This window comes from Sarcophilus harrisii, chromosome 2 (genome assembly GCF_902635505.1).
Source record: "Sarcophilus harrisii chromosome 2, mSarHar1.11, whole genome shotgun sequence".
NCBI lineage: Eukaryota > Metazoa > Chordata > Mammalia > Dasyuromorphia > Dasyuridae > Sarcophilus > Sarcophilus harrisii.
The window spans coordinates 208,384,022-208,400,059 of record NC_045427.1 but is presented as its reverse complement, the minus strand read 5'-3'; the positions used below and the strand labels follow the sequence as shown (position 1 = coordinate 208,400,059).

General features: G+C 32.3%; 1 protein-coding gene across 1 annotated transcript in view; it reads right to left on the bottom strand.

Moving 5' to 3' along the window:
• Positions 1-16,038, bottom strand: part of NOL10 (nucleolar protein 10) — a 103,208-nt gene that overhangs the window by 29,374 nt on the left and 57,796 nt on the right. Inside the window, exons 14-15 of the mRNA XM_031951295.1 lie at positions 6,069-6,195; positions 102-181 (exon numbers count right to left, since the gene is read on the bottom strand). Of these exons, the coding sequence (XP_031807155.1) occupies positions 102-181; positions 6,069-6,195 (207 nt within the window). The remainder of the gene's footprint in view (positions 1-101; positions 182-6,068; positions 6,196-16,038) is intronic.

Genomic DNA, 16,038 nt, shown 5'->3' with positions numbered 1-16,038 from the left:
CTTTAAAATAGCATACTATGAAAATATGTAGGAGGAAATATAAAATATATACATATGCATTCATAGTTTCCTACTTGAATTCATGTTAATCATATGTTTACCTTATGATAAAGTCTTATATCCATGAAAAAACCATGCATATATGCCCGGAGTAAAGGTGATCCAATGAGGTGTGTAAGACCTAGGAGGAATAAAAAATTTCACTCAAGAGAAAAACACCTCATCTAAATTTGATTACAATACCACAAATCCTGCTATATGATTTAATTCATTTACTTTGTATTCGTCATAAACATTACTATAGCTTTATATGAAAGGAGATTAAAAAGCTCTACATGTTTCTCATCGCACTAATTTAAATTAGCTATTTTAAATATTAAGTAACAAATGTAATAGTAAAAATAAATCATCTTGAGTTAAGTAGAATTTAGGATGTTGTACTTTGGGATAAGCCAGATATATCTTTTTAACAAATACTTTAGTCATGATCTAAAAAATTTTTTTTTAAAAAAGGAATGTCTATGATTTGCTGAAGTATCACATTTACTGAGTTTCAAAAGTGAACAAGATAAAAATCTAACTCTCCATTATCCTATTATCTACTTCTTTCTTCACATGAAACTGAACACTGATAAAAAAATAAAAAATAAAACCATGCTAATGGGGTCAGTCAACAAGAATTAAGCCTATTTTGTTCTGTGCTAGACATAAAGATACAATAAGAACAAAAATTAAAGTCTCTATCTTCAAAGATCTTACATTCTCTCAAGGAATATGTGTGCATGTGTGTTCATTCAAATATATACAAAATAAATACTAAGTAATTCAAAAGAGATGGAATGAGAGGTTGAGGTTCATTAACAGCTATGGAAATCATTTAAAAAATTGTGCTAAGCAATGATGGCTTCTAAGAACTACATTTGAAGAAAGCAGGAAAACTTTCTGAGAAGAAAGAAGTGATGTAAAGGCAAGGATAGAAGTGAGGAACATGAAAAAGGCCAGTTTGGTTTGACTATAAAGTTTCTGAAAGGAATTATGTATGATAAACCCAGAAAGGCTTAAATGAGAAATAGAAGAGTGTGCATTTGACTCCAGAGGCAATCTTTTCCTTTTCCTTTCACCATCAAAACAAAACAGAAAGTTTTGTCTCTATCTGTTGCCTCTTCTTCTCATCTCCCATTCTATCTAAACTATTAGTAGTCTGGCCCTTGTTCCAGCCACCCTACTAAAGTTATGCTAAGTTTAATAATCATTTCTTAGATACTAAATCCAAAGAGCTTTTCTGTCTTTACCATTATATACCACCCCCTCACCTGAATATTCTTTTCCTCCTAGGCTTTGTGACAAGCCTCTTAGACTTTTCTTCCTTGTTCCTTCTACTCATCTAAATGCATCTATCTTCTTTTAAGCCTCAAAAAAAACTGTCCCTTAAAGTTCAGACTTCAGTTTTTTCCCTCTTCTCTTTCTACTTCTCTCAGTCATTTGATCACCAAGAGTTTAATGATCAACTTTACAAAGAAGACTATAGAATCTACACATCTAGCTCTAATCTACTCTCTTGAAATAAGGATCTGATGCATTTTTGTTCTTCTTCCTAGGTTATTTATGCCTTCTAAATCCAATTCTCCCTAAGCAACAAGAGAACTGTTCGGTTCTGCATACACATATTGTATCCAAGATCTACTGTAACCTATTTAACATGTATAGGACTGCTTGCCTTCTGGGGAAGAGGGTGGAGGGAGGGGAAAAATCGGAACAGAAGTGACTGCAAGGGATAAGTTGTAAAAAATTACCCTGGCATGGGTTCTGTCAAATAAAAAGTTATTTAAAAAAATAAATAAATAAAATAAAATAATAAAAATAATAAGGATCTGAATTTTTAATCATCTGCCCTCTCATCCACAAAAAATTAACACGGCCAAACCAAAACCTTTTAGGCTTCTTCCCAAGCTCATCCCTTCTTCTAAATTTGGCTTTTTCTATAGACAACAATACTGTCTTTCTAGTCACCAAGATCTGAATTATTGTTATGACTGAATCTTTCTTCCCTCACCACCCACATCCAATTAGTCACCAAGTCTTAATCATGCTAACTTCACATCTCCCACATCTATTCCTTTTTCTTCATTCACATGGAGAGTCTTCTAGTTCAGACTCTCATAATCTCTTTCCTGGACTTCTGCAATAACTACCTAATTTGGTCTTCCAACTGTCTGTAGAAGGAATTGAGGGGATTAAGATAGCAAGTGGCTAATTGTGGGAACTCAGTGAACCAAACTGACTTCATCTTGTGATTCAGTTGTGGAGCTAGGTCAATTCTCTCTCTATTCAATTATGGGTCTAGTCCAAGTTATCTGGTAAGGAAATGTTATTCAATTGTGGGAACTGAGAAAAAATCCGGTTGCACTGTTTGAATTTACAAAAGCAATCCAGAAAATTGTTTTTACAGGTAATTGGAGGAAAATATTAAATAAAAGGAGAAAAGAAAAAAGTAAAAAGTTTTGATTTAAGTTGTCAAAATTGTACAAAGTATAGCTTATACAATCTTAGTACAATCTATCCTATGCATATTTTGACAGATCCTGTCCTTTGATCAGAGTACTTAATTCTTCCCAGTGGTAATATGATCAGCTCTATTTCAACCTTTAAATGAATATAAATATGAAGCCATGTGATAAGAAGCCTCTCTGTCACACAAAAACCTTTGCTCCCCAAAAGAAGCTAAATTCTGACCAAGACAAACCATTAGAAGATAAAGAAGGCTGATGCTAAAAAGTGCATGGGCTAAAGAAAATTATGTTTAATCTCGTCACAATACATTTGTTACCATTTCTTAAAACTCAGAAATAAGAGGAAAATGAGAACAAAAAATTATTACTTTTACTTTTCTAATTATCCCAAGAGATTCTAATGTAATAGGGTTTTTTTTCCCTTTAGATACAAAGGTAAAGTGCATATTACTTTTTTTAAGAGTTAACATTCTGTTAATATCTTTTATTTTTACATTGTTTATTATACCATGCTGGAAAATGAAGGCAAACAATTGCTGGGAAGAGTTGATCACGTTTGAGTTTTGCCTCTGAAAACTATTGGCTATGTTTTGGGACCCTGGGAAAATTGCTTAACCTCTCAGTATTTTAGACAGATAACTTTCTACAACTAAAATTGACAAAGAATGTGTTGACTTTCACTGGAAAAGGGAGTTTTCTCAGTATATGTTCCCTATATCATTTAATCTACAGATTTCATATAGCTAGTATATTGCAGCCATATTGAGTACAGGGTAGCATTGGACTAACTATTTATTCATACTGAGAATTATTAAAGTTTAGTTATAACTTTTGGGCTTTTTTCATAGTGATGAGAATGACCCAAATCCTAAAGGTTACTGATAGTACCAATGGATTCATATTTGGTTAGAAGTTGCAAAAAAGAAGTCATTTTCATTGTATTAGGTAGAACTCCCTGACAATTAGAATTGTCTCATGAGGTGAGCTCCTTATCTTTCATTAGACATGCTCAAGCAGATTCTAAATGACACTTTTCATATAGAAGTTAGGAAGTCCTGAGTTCAAATTCAGTCTCAGACATGTAACTAGCTGTGTGACCTAGGAAAATTAATTAACTTCTCTTGCCTTAATTTCCTTATCCACAGAAGTGGGTACAATACCCCACAAGAATATTGTGAAGATAAAAATAAATATTTGTTAGCACTTTGCAAACTTTAAAACACCACATAAATGGTTCTTCCCACCACTTACCTTCAAAAAGTCATCTCTTATAAAAAAGGAAAAAAAGTCAACCAAAGCTAATCAAGTACAATTATTATATGTAGTGTTTACATTCGTTGTCACCTGCTCCTACAAAGAATGAATACATAATTCCTTATAATTAACAATGCGCAGATAGTACCTACATTTTCTTGTCTGTCTCTCTCTCTCTCTCTCTCTCTCCACACATATATGTATATATGTATACTTACAGAGAGAGAGGGAGGGGAGACTGAATCCTAAACAAATAACTATTAATAGATTTCTATATTTTTAGAATAGTTAAAAAAAATGCAATAAAAGACAGATCTAGCCCATCAGTAAAAGTATCTAATATTAAGTCAGCCAATATTTTCAAATTTAGCACTCAGAAAATAAAATAGTCTATTTTTATCATTCTGGAATTAAAAGAAAAGAAGCTAGGGCAGTTAGTTGGTGCAGTAGATAGAGCACCAGCTCTGAAATCAGGAAGACCTGAATTCAAATATCACCTCAGACACTTAACACTTCCTAGCTGTGTGACTCGGCAAGTCACTTAACCCCAACTACAAAAGAAAGGAAAGAAAGAAAGAAAATGCAAATTGTGAAAAAAGTAAAGAAAAATGATATGCTAAAAGATTAGGTGTTATTAAAACATAGCTTTTAATTATCTACTAATAGCTACCCTAGTTTTATCCACTAGAAGATTATTTTTAAGACATTCATACAAAGAAAATGAAATTTTGTTCAAATCTGTAATAACGAATTCTCAAGTTTCTCATTCTGAAAGACTTATTCCATTTTTACTCTACTTATAGTTTTGTCAGGAAATATGTTTTCTTTAATGCAGAAAACTGTGGCATTTCAGAGATACTGAATGACATTTTATTTTGTTACTTTCATAGCTAAAATAACTAAAACACATATGAACAAAAGGGAATTCAGTATTTGAATTCTAACATTTAGGAGCTGAGATTTTTTTTTTATTTTGTTCTGTGTTTGTGGCAGATATCTTTTCTGTTTGCTTGCTTTTTAGGTAAAAAAAAAAAAAATGCTATTTTATACCCAACGGGAAAGATATTATTTAATTGAGTTTAATGATGTGTTTTAACACCTGTTCTCCTCAGATGGCATATCACTCCTTACTTGCACAGATTTTTCTTTTTAAATGCCAATGTGCTTTCAAGTATTTATTCAACAATAAAAACCTTAAAATATTAACTAAGCTCTATTAAAAATAATACAATTACAGTAATTAAAATCTTAAAGCTAACCCCCAAAGCAGGGCTATCCTTTATAGCAGAAATGTCAAAATATGTGGTCCATAGCACTCCTTGGTATAGTCTGAATCAGATTAAAATATAATTGGGAAATACTTAAAAAAATAAATAAAATTAAATCAAACATAGATAAGGTAATGTGATTTCCTAAATCAATATGCAGCTTTTAGAAATCCTTTTGTATGGTTTTATAGCCCCACTTCTACTTGAGTTTAACATTATTGCCTTAAAGGATCTGAGAGGTGTCATCTAGAATCTACTTCAGCATGTCCTTGATATTCTTAATATGAATATTTAGTCCAATGTTACCGTATCCTATTATAGAATCCTAAATGATTGGTACCTCAGGAATGAAATTAAAATTAGTTTTAGTAGGACAAGAAGAACAATTTACATTGTGACCATAATGACAAAGAAAAAAATACAATAAAAACAAATAATGTGAATGGAAATTAATAATATTAAAAGACTTCTCTGAATAAATAAATTCAAATAAATAACCAATAGTGGTTTCAGAGACTGAACGGTGAAGGGTGCTTTCCACCTATCAAGAGAAGTGGTGAACAATGGATAGAAGTCACCTTCATATTCTCAGATATAGCCAAAATATTCCTTTGTTTTTGCTGGCTACCATGTTCTTCTAGGAGAGAAGTGATTGGGAATTTTACAGTATATGTTAAAAAAAAAAAAAAAGAAAAGAAAAGAGCATGAACTAAACATCTTAAGAATAAACAAAATTGTTAACTATAGCTATTAAATATAATTTCAAAAAAGTTAAGGCTGAATTCCAAGGCCAGGTATAAGAACTTCATTTCTGATGATGTGCACTACTCTTCTTCTCTGTTAGAAAAGATAATAGACATGACTATAATCTATACAGGAGAGCATATTATTTCAGCTGAGAATATATATTTATTCTCTGCCCACATCAAAATATTAAGGAATTATCAGTAATTACTTATATTCAAAACTTGACAAAGAAAAAGTGAAATAAAATAAACAAAATAAACATTTATGACCATAACTTTTTTTTTTTTACCTAGATTGTCAAGATCTTTTCTGGTGACAAACTTGTAATCATCATAAACTGTGCTTTCTGGATTCTCTTCTAATTCTTCAGTCAAGTTGTCTAAGAATGAACACCATCTAGGAGCAGGACCCAAAACCTGTGAGTATACATTACAATAAAATTAGATAATGAACAGTTACCCTGATGCTTGACAAAAATCATATGTTCCAAATGACAAAAATTTATTAAGTGCCTAAATATGAGGCCTAGGTTTAAGTACTTGGGGTACAAAGATCATAACTGTAATAGTTCTCTACCCTTCTAGAATTCCCAGCAAGAAGACAATAAGACATCTTTACAAATATCTATAAAAAAGAAAAATAAAATGAAGAAACAGAAAAAGATTTTTTAAAAATCATGCAATTTCTTCAGAGAATAATCACTTGAATCTGAAAGGACAAAGAAAAGCAATGTAATACACTAAAGAGACTAATAAAATGGAAGACAGAGTACTGGGGTTCAAATCCTGGCTCTGGTACTTGTGTCTGTGTGAAGGTGGGAAAGTTGTGTTGCCTTTCTCTATAAAATGAGAGGACTGAATTAGATGACCTCAGAGGTCCCTCCCAACTCTAAATCAGTGATCCTGTAGTACACTTCAAGAAAGAAGCAGCACCCGAGCTGGGTCATGAAAGACAAAAAAGATCTCAGCAGTTGAAAACAGAAAAATTCCATGAGGATAAGTAAGCCCATGATCAAATATTCTGAGGTAGGGGAAGGCTACATGGGTTCAAGGGTGATCTGGTAGCCCAGATGAATAGAAACAGAGCTCCAACTAACTAGAGCCAGAAGAAAGCCTTAATTATTAATCTATGAAATTTTAATTTTATTTATATAAGAAACAAGAAGCCACTAAAAGCATTTGAGCAAAGAACTGACATGATCAGAACTATGTTTTGGGAAATTTACTTAGGCAGTCATTTCAAGGATGACTGGAAAGGGATAAGACTAGAAGTTCATTAGTTATTAGCCTATTGCAATGTTCCAGGTAATAAGAAAAACCTAAAACTAGGGCAGTGGCAATAGAAAGGAATAGAAGGGACAAATTAAAGAAACGAAGGAGCTAACAGTAGCAGCATTCAGCATTAACTGAACACAGAAAGGTCTTTGTTTTCATATCCATTTGCCTTATGTTCACTTCTATGATGCATCTAAGCATTAGCAAAGCCCCTGAAGTATGGCTTTCAGTCGGTAAGAACTGAGCCCAAATTATGGATCAAGCCTATATCATCATTATCGTCATTGTCATCATCATTACTATTAGTATCTATGGTAACTGCAAATGTACTCTAATTTTCAGAAACTCCTTTCCTATGCAAAAGAAATTTTTGTATTAAGTATGGCTTACTGAAATCTTTGTTGCTTGCATGTTGAATAGTTTTCGTTACAAGGCTCCTTGCAGCCTTGAACATTTACTTCTTAGTCAACAAGTACCTACTATCTGCAAGGTTCTGATGATACAAAGAAAATGGAAAAACTGACACTGCTCTTAAGGCACTTAAAATCTGATGGAGGAGACAACACAATTATGTAGAGAGACAAAATAAGTGGAAGATACCTTGGAAATAGATTCAGAGAAAAGGCATCAAAATTAAGGAGGCCTAGGAAAGTCAAAAAGCAAAGGTGGGACTTTAGCTGACATATGAAAGAAACCAGGGAAGCCAGAAGGCAAGCATGAGGACAGAGAGTTCAGGCATGGGGGAGAGTCAGTGAAACATTCAAAAGTCTGGAGACAGACTGTCATACTCATGCCAAAAAATGAAAAAGATCTAATCTTTGCAAAGGGTTTTGTCTCTTTCTCTGCCCTAAGATAACAACAGGTCTTGTCTTATATTCCCAAGCTATTTATTAGTATATAAATTGAGTAAAATGCCAAACCTAAAATAACCACAGCCTGTATATCAATCTTAGGTTGGAACCAATTTAACAAATCCATAACCCCAGACAATAGGCACACATATCTAGTATCATATGAGTATCATAAGTCAATAAAGTATGAATAAACAAAAAACTGAGTATAAGTAAAGAGTGAATAAATAAAGGATGGTTCACTAGCTGCACTCCTGTGCTCCAGCCAATTAGGATTCAGAAAAGACCACCCACAAACTCACCCCACACATCACATTCCATCTGGCCAATCTGCATTCACAAATCTTTAAGAACACTTAAAAAGTGAAGAACCTCACTGAGAAGAACTTAAATAAAAAGGGAGGCCTTTCCACAATATATCAGCAACTAGAACAATCCAGTTTCAACAGAATTGCTACAAAGCACAGAAGACTATAACAAGACTATGTTAGATGATTAACTGTGATACACATTTGGCTCTTCAATAGTGAGATGATTCAGGCCAATTCCAACAGACTTGTGATGGAGAGAGGCATCTGCATACAGAGAGAAGACTGTAGGAACTGAATGTAGATCTCAAGATGTATTTTCATCTTTTTTTTTGTTGTTTGTTGGCTTTTTTCCTTTTTGTTCTGATTTTTCTTGTGCACCCATGATAAATGTGGAAATTTGTTTAGAAGAATTGTATATGTTTAACCTATATTGGATTATTTGCAATCTAGGGGAAGAGGGTAAGGAAAAGGGAGGGAGAAAAATTTGGAACATAAGGTCTTGCAAGAGTGAATGTTGAAAACTATCTTTGCATGTATTTTGAAAATAAAAAGCTATTACTAAAAAATACAGAATAAGATTGGTAAAAAAAATAAAGTAAAACATTTAAAAATCACATGAAAGAAAAAGTTCATTTAAGGACACAGAAAGAGGACAATTTTGCTATTAGCATTAAAACTTTTAAATTCAACTTTTAAAAAACTATGTAGCATAAGTTCATGGTTCCATATGTAAACTTTTTAAAAAATTATTTTCTGAAAGTCATGTTGGGTTGATGATAATGAATTTCAAAAGAAAAAAAATTAAATTTAAAAAGTTAATAGCTGGAAACATTTTTAAAAGTTGCAGTAAAATCTATCACTTGACACAGAGGCACTTGACACTGATATAATTATATTGTACCCTCTCCTCCACAAAAAAAGTGCAAATAAAAAACCTAGGTTCACTGTTTTTCAGCTGGGCAATATTCACAATGAATGCTTTAAGTTTATGATCTTTCAGTAAATAATGAAAATGTTTTTCTCTGTTATATTGATACAAATCCTTTCCATCGTGCAATCAAAACACTCAGAGAGAACACTTAGTCCAACAGTTGTGATAGTTAAATGGAAAAAGGTCACTATAGAGACCCTCCCTTCAACATGAAGTTTTTAGCAAGAGGAGGATGATGAACTTCAACCAAATGGAACTTTTTATGACCAGTTTCCTCTCTAGTTTTGGGAGTAATCATTTAAATGAGAAAAACAAGAAGTTATAATGGAAAGTGCAAATCTGTTATTCTTTAGAAGGTTCAATGTGGGAGGGGATAGTGGGAGAAGAAATATAGTAATCACAATAAAAGAACAAAGAAAATTCCACCCTGTTAAACAAGATGACAAAAACACAGCATTTCATGTGGATAAGATATAATTTAGTTATATTACTAAGTGGTATGGTTGAGATTTATTCCTCACAAAAAACAAGTGAGGAAAATTCTCAACCACCATTATTTTCAAGGTATTCAACACCATCCAATAAAGAAATTACATTTCTGTAAGAATGTCCCCAAAGAAGAGACATGAGAAAATACCTCCCTGTACTCCTTGCAGAGTTACGAAGTCCCTAGGGTGTAACACTGTTTATTTTTCATATTTTTTTGATATATTGATTGATTTTGCAAATTGTTTTTTCTTTTAAAAAATGGGATAGGTTGAAGGGAGGGGAAAGGATATAGGGAAAAATTCAGGCAATGTAAAAACAAAAAAAAAATGATAAATTTTTTAAAAAAAGAAATAACATTTGTGTATATTAACTTATAGAACAAAGTGTTTGATACAAAATGAGATGTTTCTCTAAATTTCTTTCCCATAAAATGTAGTACAATTGAAAACATTTGTCACTAAAACTTCTGAAAAGATGGAAAAGTTTACAAAGTTTTCAAAGAAAATGGAATTGAAATTCATTTAATTGTATTGAGGTCAAGTTCCAACTCTAAAGGCAGATTATGTTTAATTACTCATTGTAAGCAGCATTATGGAATGTAAAGAAGCTTTGAGTTTGAAGTTAAAAGATCTAAAATTGAAATCTAACTCAATTGCTTAGTATCTATATGGCTGTGAGCAAGAAAGGCCCTTTACCTTTCTAGAGGTATTCTCCTGGGTTCTCAAAGAGTTAGACTGCCCTCCCTATATGTAGTTTACAATTTGGTCAGATAAACAAATCAAACTAACTGGTAAAAACCAATAAAATTAGAATACTATGAGAAGCATCACTGTGGCTTATTGGGGTCTAGAAAAATTTTGTAAAGGAAGTAAGAGTTGAAAGACAGGGAATCCTTGGATGGCAGAAGAATAAAGTAGAGAGTGGGAAGGCATTTCAAGGTTGGTGTAACCACACAAAAAAAGAAACAAGAGAGAAAAATATGTGACATAGTGGAAATTATGAAAGATTACCCAGTTACAAAGAAAAAGACACATATGATATTTCTGACTCTAATGCAGTACACTAAATCTACAAATAAGGTGGGTTTTTTTTTAATAGACTGATACCCTGTAGTCACTTACTTCAAACATATTAAAAATCAAAAACAACAAACAACAAAAACCAGTTCATTCCCTACTACAGCAACATACAGAATTAACTGAATGTTTTCTAAAAGATCAAGACAGGTATTTTGAATAAAATTTTCCTACATAAACTTACTAGAACATTGTCATAATATTATAAATTAGAATTACATTTAAGTTAGATCTTTCTTGAAGCTTATCCAAAGGAGACTGGAGAGGAGACGAAGGCTATTGAAAGACTTCATTATAAGAAAGTTTCCTCTACACAGACGTAGCAAGAATCCTGAGAAAACATTAAAGTTGGGTTCTAGTATACTTATTGACTTCTATTTGAAGACTAGAAGACTACAATATCATCTTCAATAATCTTTTAGATATTTAACTTCATTAAAATCAATAATTTTCTTAAATGGCAATAATACTTCATTTTAGGGGATTAACCAAACATTTGAATAGAATGTTTTTTAAATGAAACAGTTAATGGAATTGTTTCCAATTACTTCCCCAACAAAGAGGTTTTCACACTATAATAAATAATCTCTCAAATCAGATTTCGTTTATAGGAAAAAATGTTTTCATCAAAAACAAAATTTTATTTAGGGGATTGGTTCCATTTATCACCTTTTCCCATTTCCCTTATAAAGAGAAAAATGGCAGAACAAACTTAAAGAAGCTGGAATTAAAAATTAAATCCACATAAGATATTTTCTCAAAAATCTATAATTAAATATTTCAAAGAGACCAAGAGAAGTGGTTCAATCAATAAAAGATTTCTCCAATCCTTATTCTGCTATTAATGCTTATAGTACTAATTAATATGTTTAAAAAGTCACTAATATCTAGCCAGAACATAACATTTACCTAACCCTCAAGACAGTTAAAGCATTTCAGTTTTTGGATCAACAAACAAAAAGTAAACTATGTAAGCATACTGACTTTCTGTATCTAGGGTCAAAATTTTTGAGTCTTTCATGTTTGCCAATAGCATGATTTTAGGGGAGATTTTATTCTGATACTATGAGCAGTGGGTGCTCTTATGCTTTTATACTAAAGGGATTTCAATTTTGGAGGATATGTAAATGAGTGAAGGAATTCTGACTCCAATTTCTGCCCTTAATGGTCTAATCATCAAGTCAGCATTTTGCCCATTTTAAAAAACTATAAAGTAATTACTTAAATTACTATCACCCCTTTAATGATAATGTTACCATTACCACCAATTGTCTTATTAGGTCCATTCAGACTTAAAACAATCTACATCTATTAGCAAGCCATATGGCAAGATTTTTATCTCAAATACAGCCAAGTATCATAAAGCTCTTGAATTAATCCGCCCAAGCAGAATAACTAATTTAAAGGTACATGAAAATACATGCCACAAATGACTGATTAGGATCTATCTCCAAGATCAGAATCTGCTTCACAATTTACAAGTCAAAATTCACACAAACCTTCCAATGGAGAAAATGGCCTAGAGGCTCTTAAAATTCTAAGAATAGCAAAATTGTAATACAAATGTTATAATTTACCAATAATAAATTGTCAACAAAGAAACAAAATATAAACATATAAAAATTCCAAAGACATACAATTACTATAACTTTCCCATCATTCATAACACGATGAAGAAGCAGCTATGTGGCACTATACTTGAAGCCAGAAGGATTCAATTTCAAATTCTCACTCAAGACACTAAATAGCCATGTGACTCAGGAACATCGCATAACCTCTCTCAGCCTCAGTTTTCTTCATCTACAAAATTAAGGAATTGAAATCAATGGTTTATAAGGTCCTTATCTACATCTTAATCTATGATCCTGGGGGCACCGCACAGTAGATACAGCACCAGCCTTGAAGTCAAGAGGATCTGAATTCAAATGTGATCTTAGACACTTAATACTTCCTAGCTGCGTGACACTGGGCAAATCACTTAACTCTAAAAGCCTCAGCAAAAAAAAAAAAAAAAAAAAAAAAAAAATTAAATATATGATCTTATGATATAGGAATTTCATGATTTTAGATATTATCAATACAAATAAAAAAGAATTGTCAATACCAAATATGAAAAAATAACCTAAGGTTATTTAAGTCCTTTCAAACAAATCAAATCAATTTTTTACTAACAAAGACTTGTCATAATCATTACTTTAAAAAGTTTTTCTAATCTAAAATGCTTAACAAAAAAAACGGATCTCAAAATCTGCATGGAAAACAACCGAACAAAGTTTTAAGTAGCCACAGATTAGTATAAATAAAAATACCCTTCACTTATCTAAACTCATTTTTTGGAAAAATCATAACAAATAGATCAAACATTTGTCACTTTACATATACTGGATTAACCATTCAAAAAACTGATGAAAGATGCTTTATTAAATTGAATGTGGTTTTGAAGAATCTTATGAAAAAAACATTTTGAAAAAATGTGGTTTTGAATAGAAAGCCTATTGAAAAAGCCCATTAAATTCAACAAATAAACAACCTTCTGTACAAAAGGCATTATGACAGTCTCTAAGAACATAAAGAAAAAAAAAGCTTTAGTATTCAAAGAGTTTATATTCTGTGTGTGTTTGGGATGGGCAGTTTGGTTCAATAGAATAAGGCAAAATAAATGCATGGTAATTTAGAGAAGCAAACATTCACAACATTAGCTTCTATATGTAACACACACACACACACACACACACACACCTCACAGTCAGTAAAAAGAGTGACAGCAAGGCAAGAATAAGGGAGTGAAAGAGAAAAGAGGCAGGCAACTGGGTGATACCATGACTGCCAGAGTCCAGAAGAGCCAAATTAAAATGAGGCCTCATATTAACTTTGTGACCCTGGGTAAATCACTTCACCTCCATCTCCTCATCTATAAAACAGGAATAATAGTAACACCTCTTGCCAAGATTGTTTGGACAGTAAAAGAAGGTACCTTAAAGTGCTTTAGCCAACTTAAAGCACTATATAAATGCTGGCAATTATTATACTGACTCAAAATTTAATGAGGAAAATAGAAAGCTAAATTATATGCTTTTATAGAAAATCAAAACTGCAAATAATCCAAAAGGAAAAGGAAAGTTATAGAATGCATTTTAACAAGGCCAGCAAAATAATAAATGAAAATTTGGGGAAAAAAAGCTAAGACCAGTGCCTATTACCGAAGATATGTTATGTATATGATATATGTATATGATTTGCATAAAAGAATATATTATGATCATTTAAAGAGCAAAAGCAAGGGATCACAACAGGACAGCAGAATGCAACTTCCTTGATGCCAAGACCTAGATTTCATTCTTGTTTTCAAGACCCAGCCACTAGGACATAACAGATGTTACATAAATGCTTGCTGAATTGAATTACTAACAATCCACATGTTGCCTTGGCATATTTTTTATAACCAAGGCAGAGCCCTAGCAGGCTGCATAACATCTCTAAGAACCCTTCTCATTCTTCTGAAGTTGCATAGTTGCCACAGTCTTCATGGAACCATCATTCCCTCCTCAGATTTTCCTAGATTTATGGCTCTCTCCTTGGCCCCTTTTACTGTGCACATATTTGTATGCTACCAGTATAATGTAAGTTCCAGGAAGGCAAGAATTGTCATTTTTGTCTTTTAGTTTTTGGCACAGTTCCTTAACTGGAGAAGATATAGAATAAATGATTGCTAAATCAACTATAACTTATGTAAACTTTCTCCAAAGCCCCACATTGTGCTCTGTAACCACAAGGTCCTAAACAAATGATGGCTGGTTAATTAATGAATAAATAAGGTTGGGTTACCTAATCTCCAATTATCTCTACAAATACAAAGAATCTATGATGTGTTATTCCCTAATAGATAATAACTGATCAAAAGGATATGAACAAATAGTTCTCAAGGGAGATAAAAAATATTCAACCACACAAAAGAATGTGTCAAAACCCCTACTAATAAAAGAAATTCAAAACAAAACAATCCTGAAATTTTTGTACCTCACCCCCTGTAAATGGCAAAGACTATAAGAAATGGTAACAGACTACCTTGGACAGGTTCTTCCTGTCCTTCCTTATCAGTTGAGAGAAAATGACAAATATTACATTTCTGTTCTTATATTGCTAAAACACAAAAATATATTAATTGAGCAACATTTTAATCATACAATACCTCTATTAAACAGATGAGAACTACAATGAGAGGGAGTAGACTGTTGATAACACCTATTATGAAAGCACTGGTGATCCAATTGAAGGTACCATCATGGAAAAACTATAAATGCTCATGTCACTCACATATCACTTACTTTCAGGACATTCTCAATGTTGTTATAAAGATAGCTCAGTGACACAGTGGATAGAACACCAGTCCTGGAGTCAGGTTCTAAATCCAGCTCAAACAATTGATCTTTTCTAGCTTGTGATCCTGGACAAGTTACTTAGCCTCAAAGAAGAAAAATAAAGGGGGGGAAAAGATGACACAGAGATAGAACACAGGGACATTAGAGATCATAGTACAACTAAATACTCTCCAGTGGCCACTAGAAACTTTAGTCTATCTTCTTCTTTCTTCAATTATATATCCCAAACTTTTTAAGTTTGAGAAGCTCCTTTTACCTTAAATAGAACAATTCTTTGCACTGCCTTTTACAATTTTTTGAAAGAACTTTGAAGGATATGAAAAGAATTCCAACTTTCTGCTGTTACATCAACATTGGCTACAAAACATCTTGCATACATGTTCAAATTTTAACAGGTGCTGTTTAACAATAAATTCATGCAGAATCCAAAAGAAAAAAAAAGTGGGTGAGCCTGAGGGAGTGGTCATGTATTTAAGCATGTAATTTCATTTTCAACATAATTAGTTATCTAATTGCGTATCCAAGTTTACATGCACTTGCATGAGTAATTATGATTCATTTAAAGGTATTCAGCTTGTAATGCTTTGTTCTCTATTTCCTGAATTCAGATTAGCAAAGAACTAATTTGATTTCAAAATTATTTTCTAAGATTTCCTTCATATATGCTTATATTTTGGTATTAGGAAAAAATGTAGGCACCACAATTTTAGGCTAATTTCATATGCTAAAAAAGTGCTAGAATTAATATTAATAGACTGAGAGTTAAATCCCAGCACTGTCATTTATTTTAGCTATGTAACCTCAACCAAATCCCTTATTTTCTACCAGGGGTCCTCATACTTTTTAAATAGGGGGCCAGTTCACTATCCCTCAGACTGTTGGAGGGCCAGACTATAGTAAAAACAAAAACTTTCTTTTGTGGGCCTTTAAATAAAGAAACTTCATAGC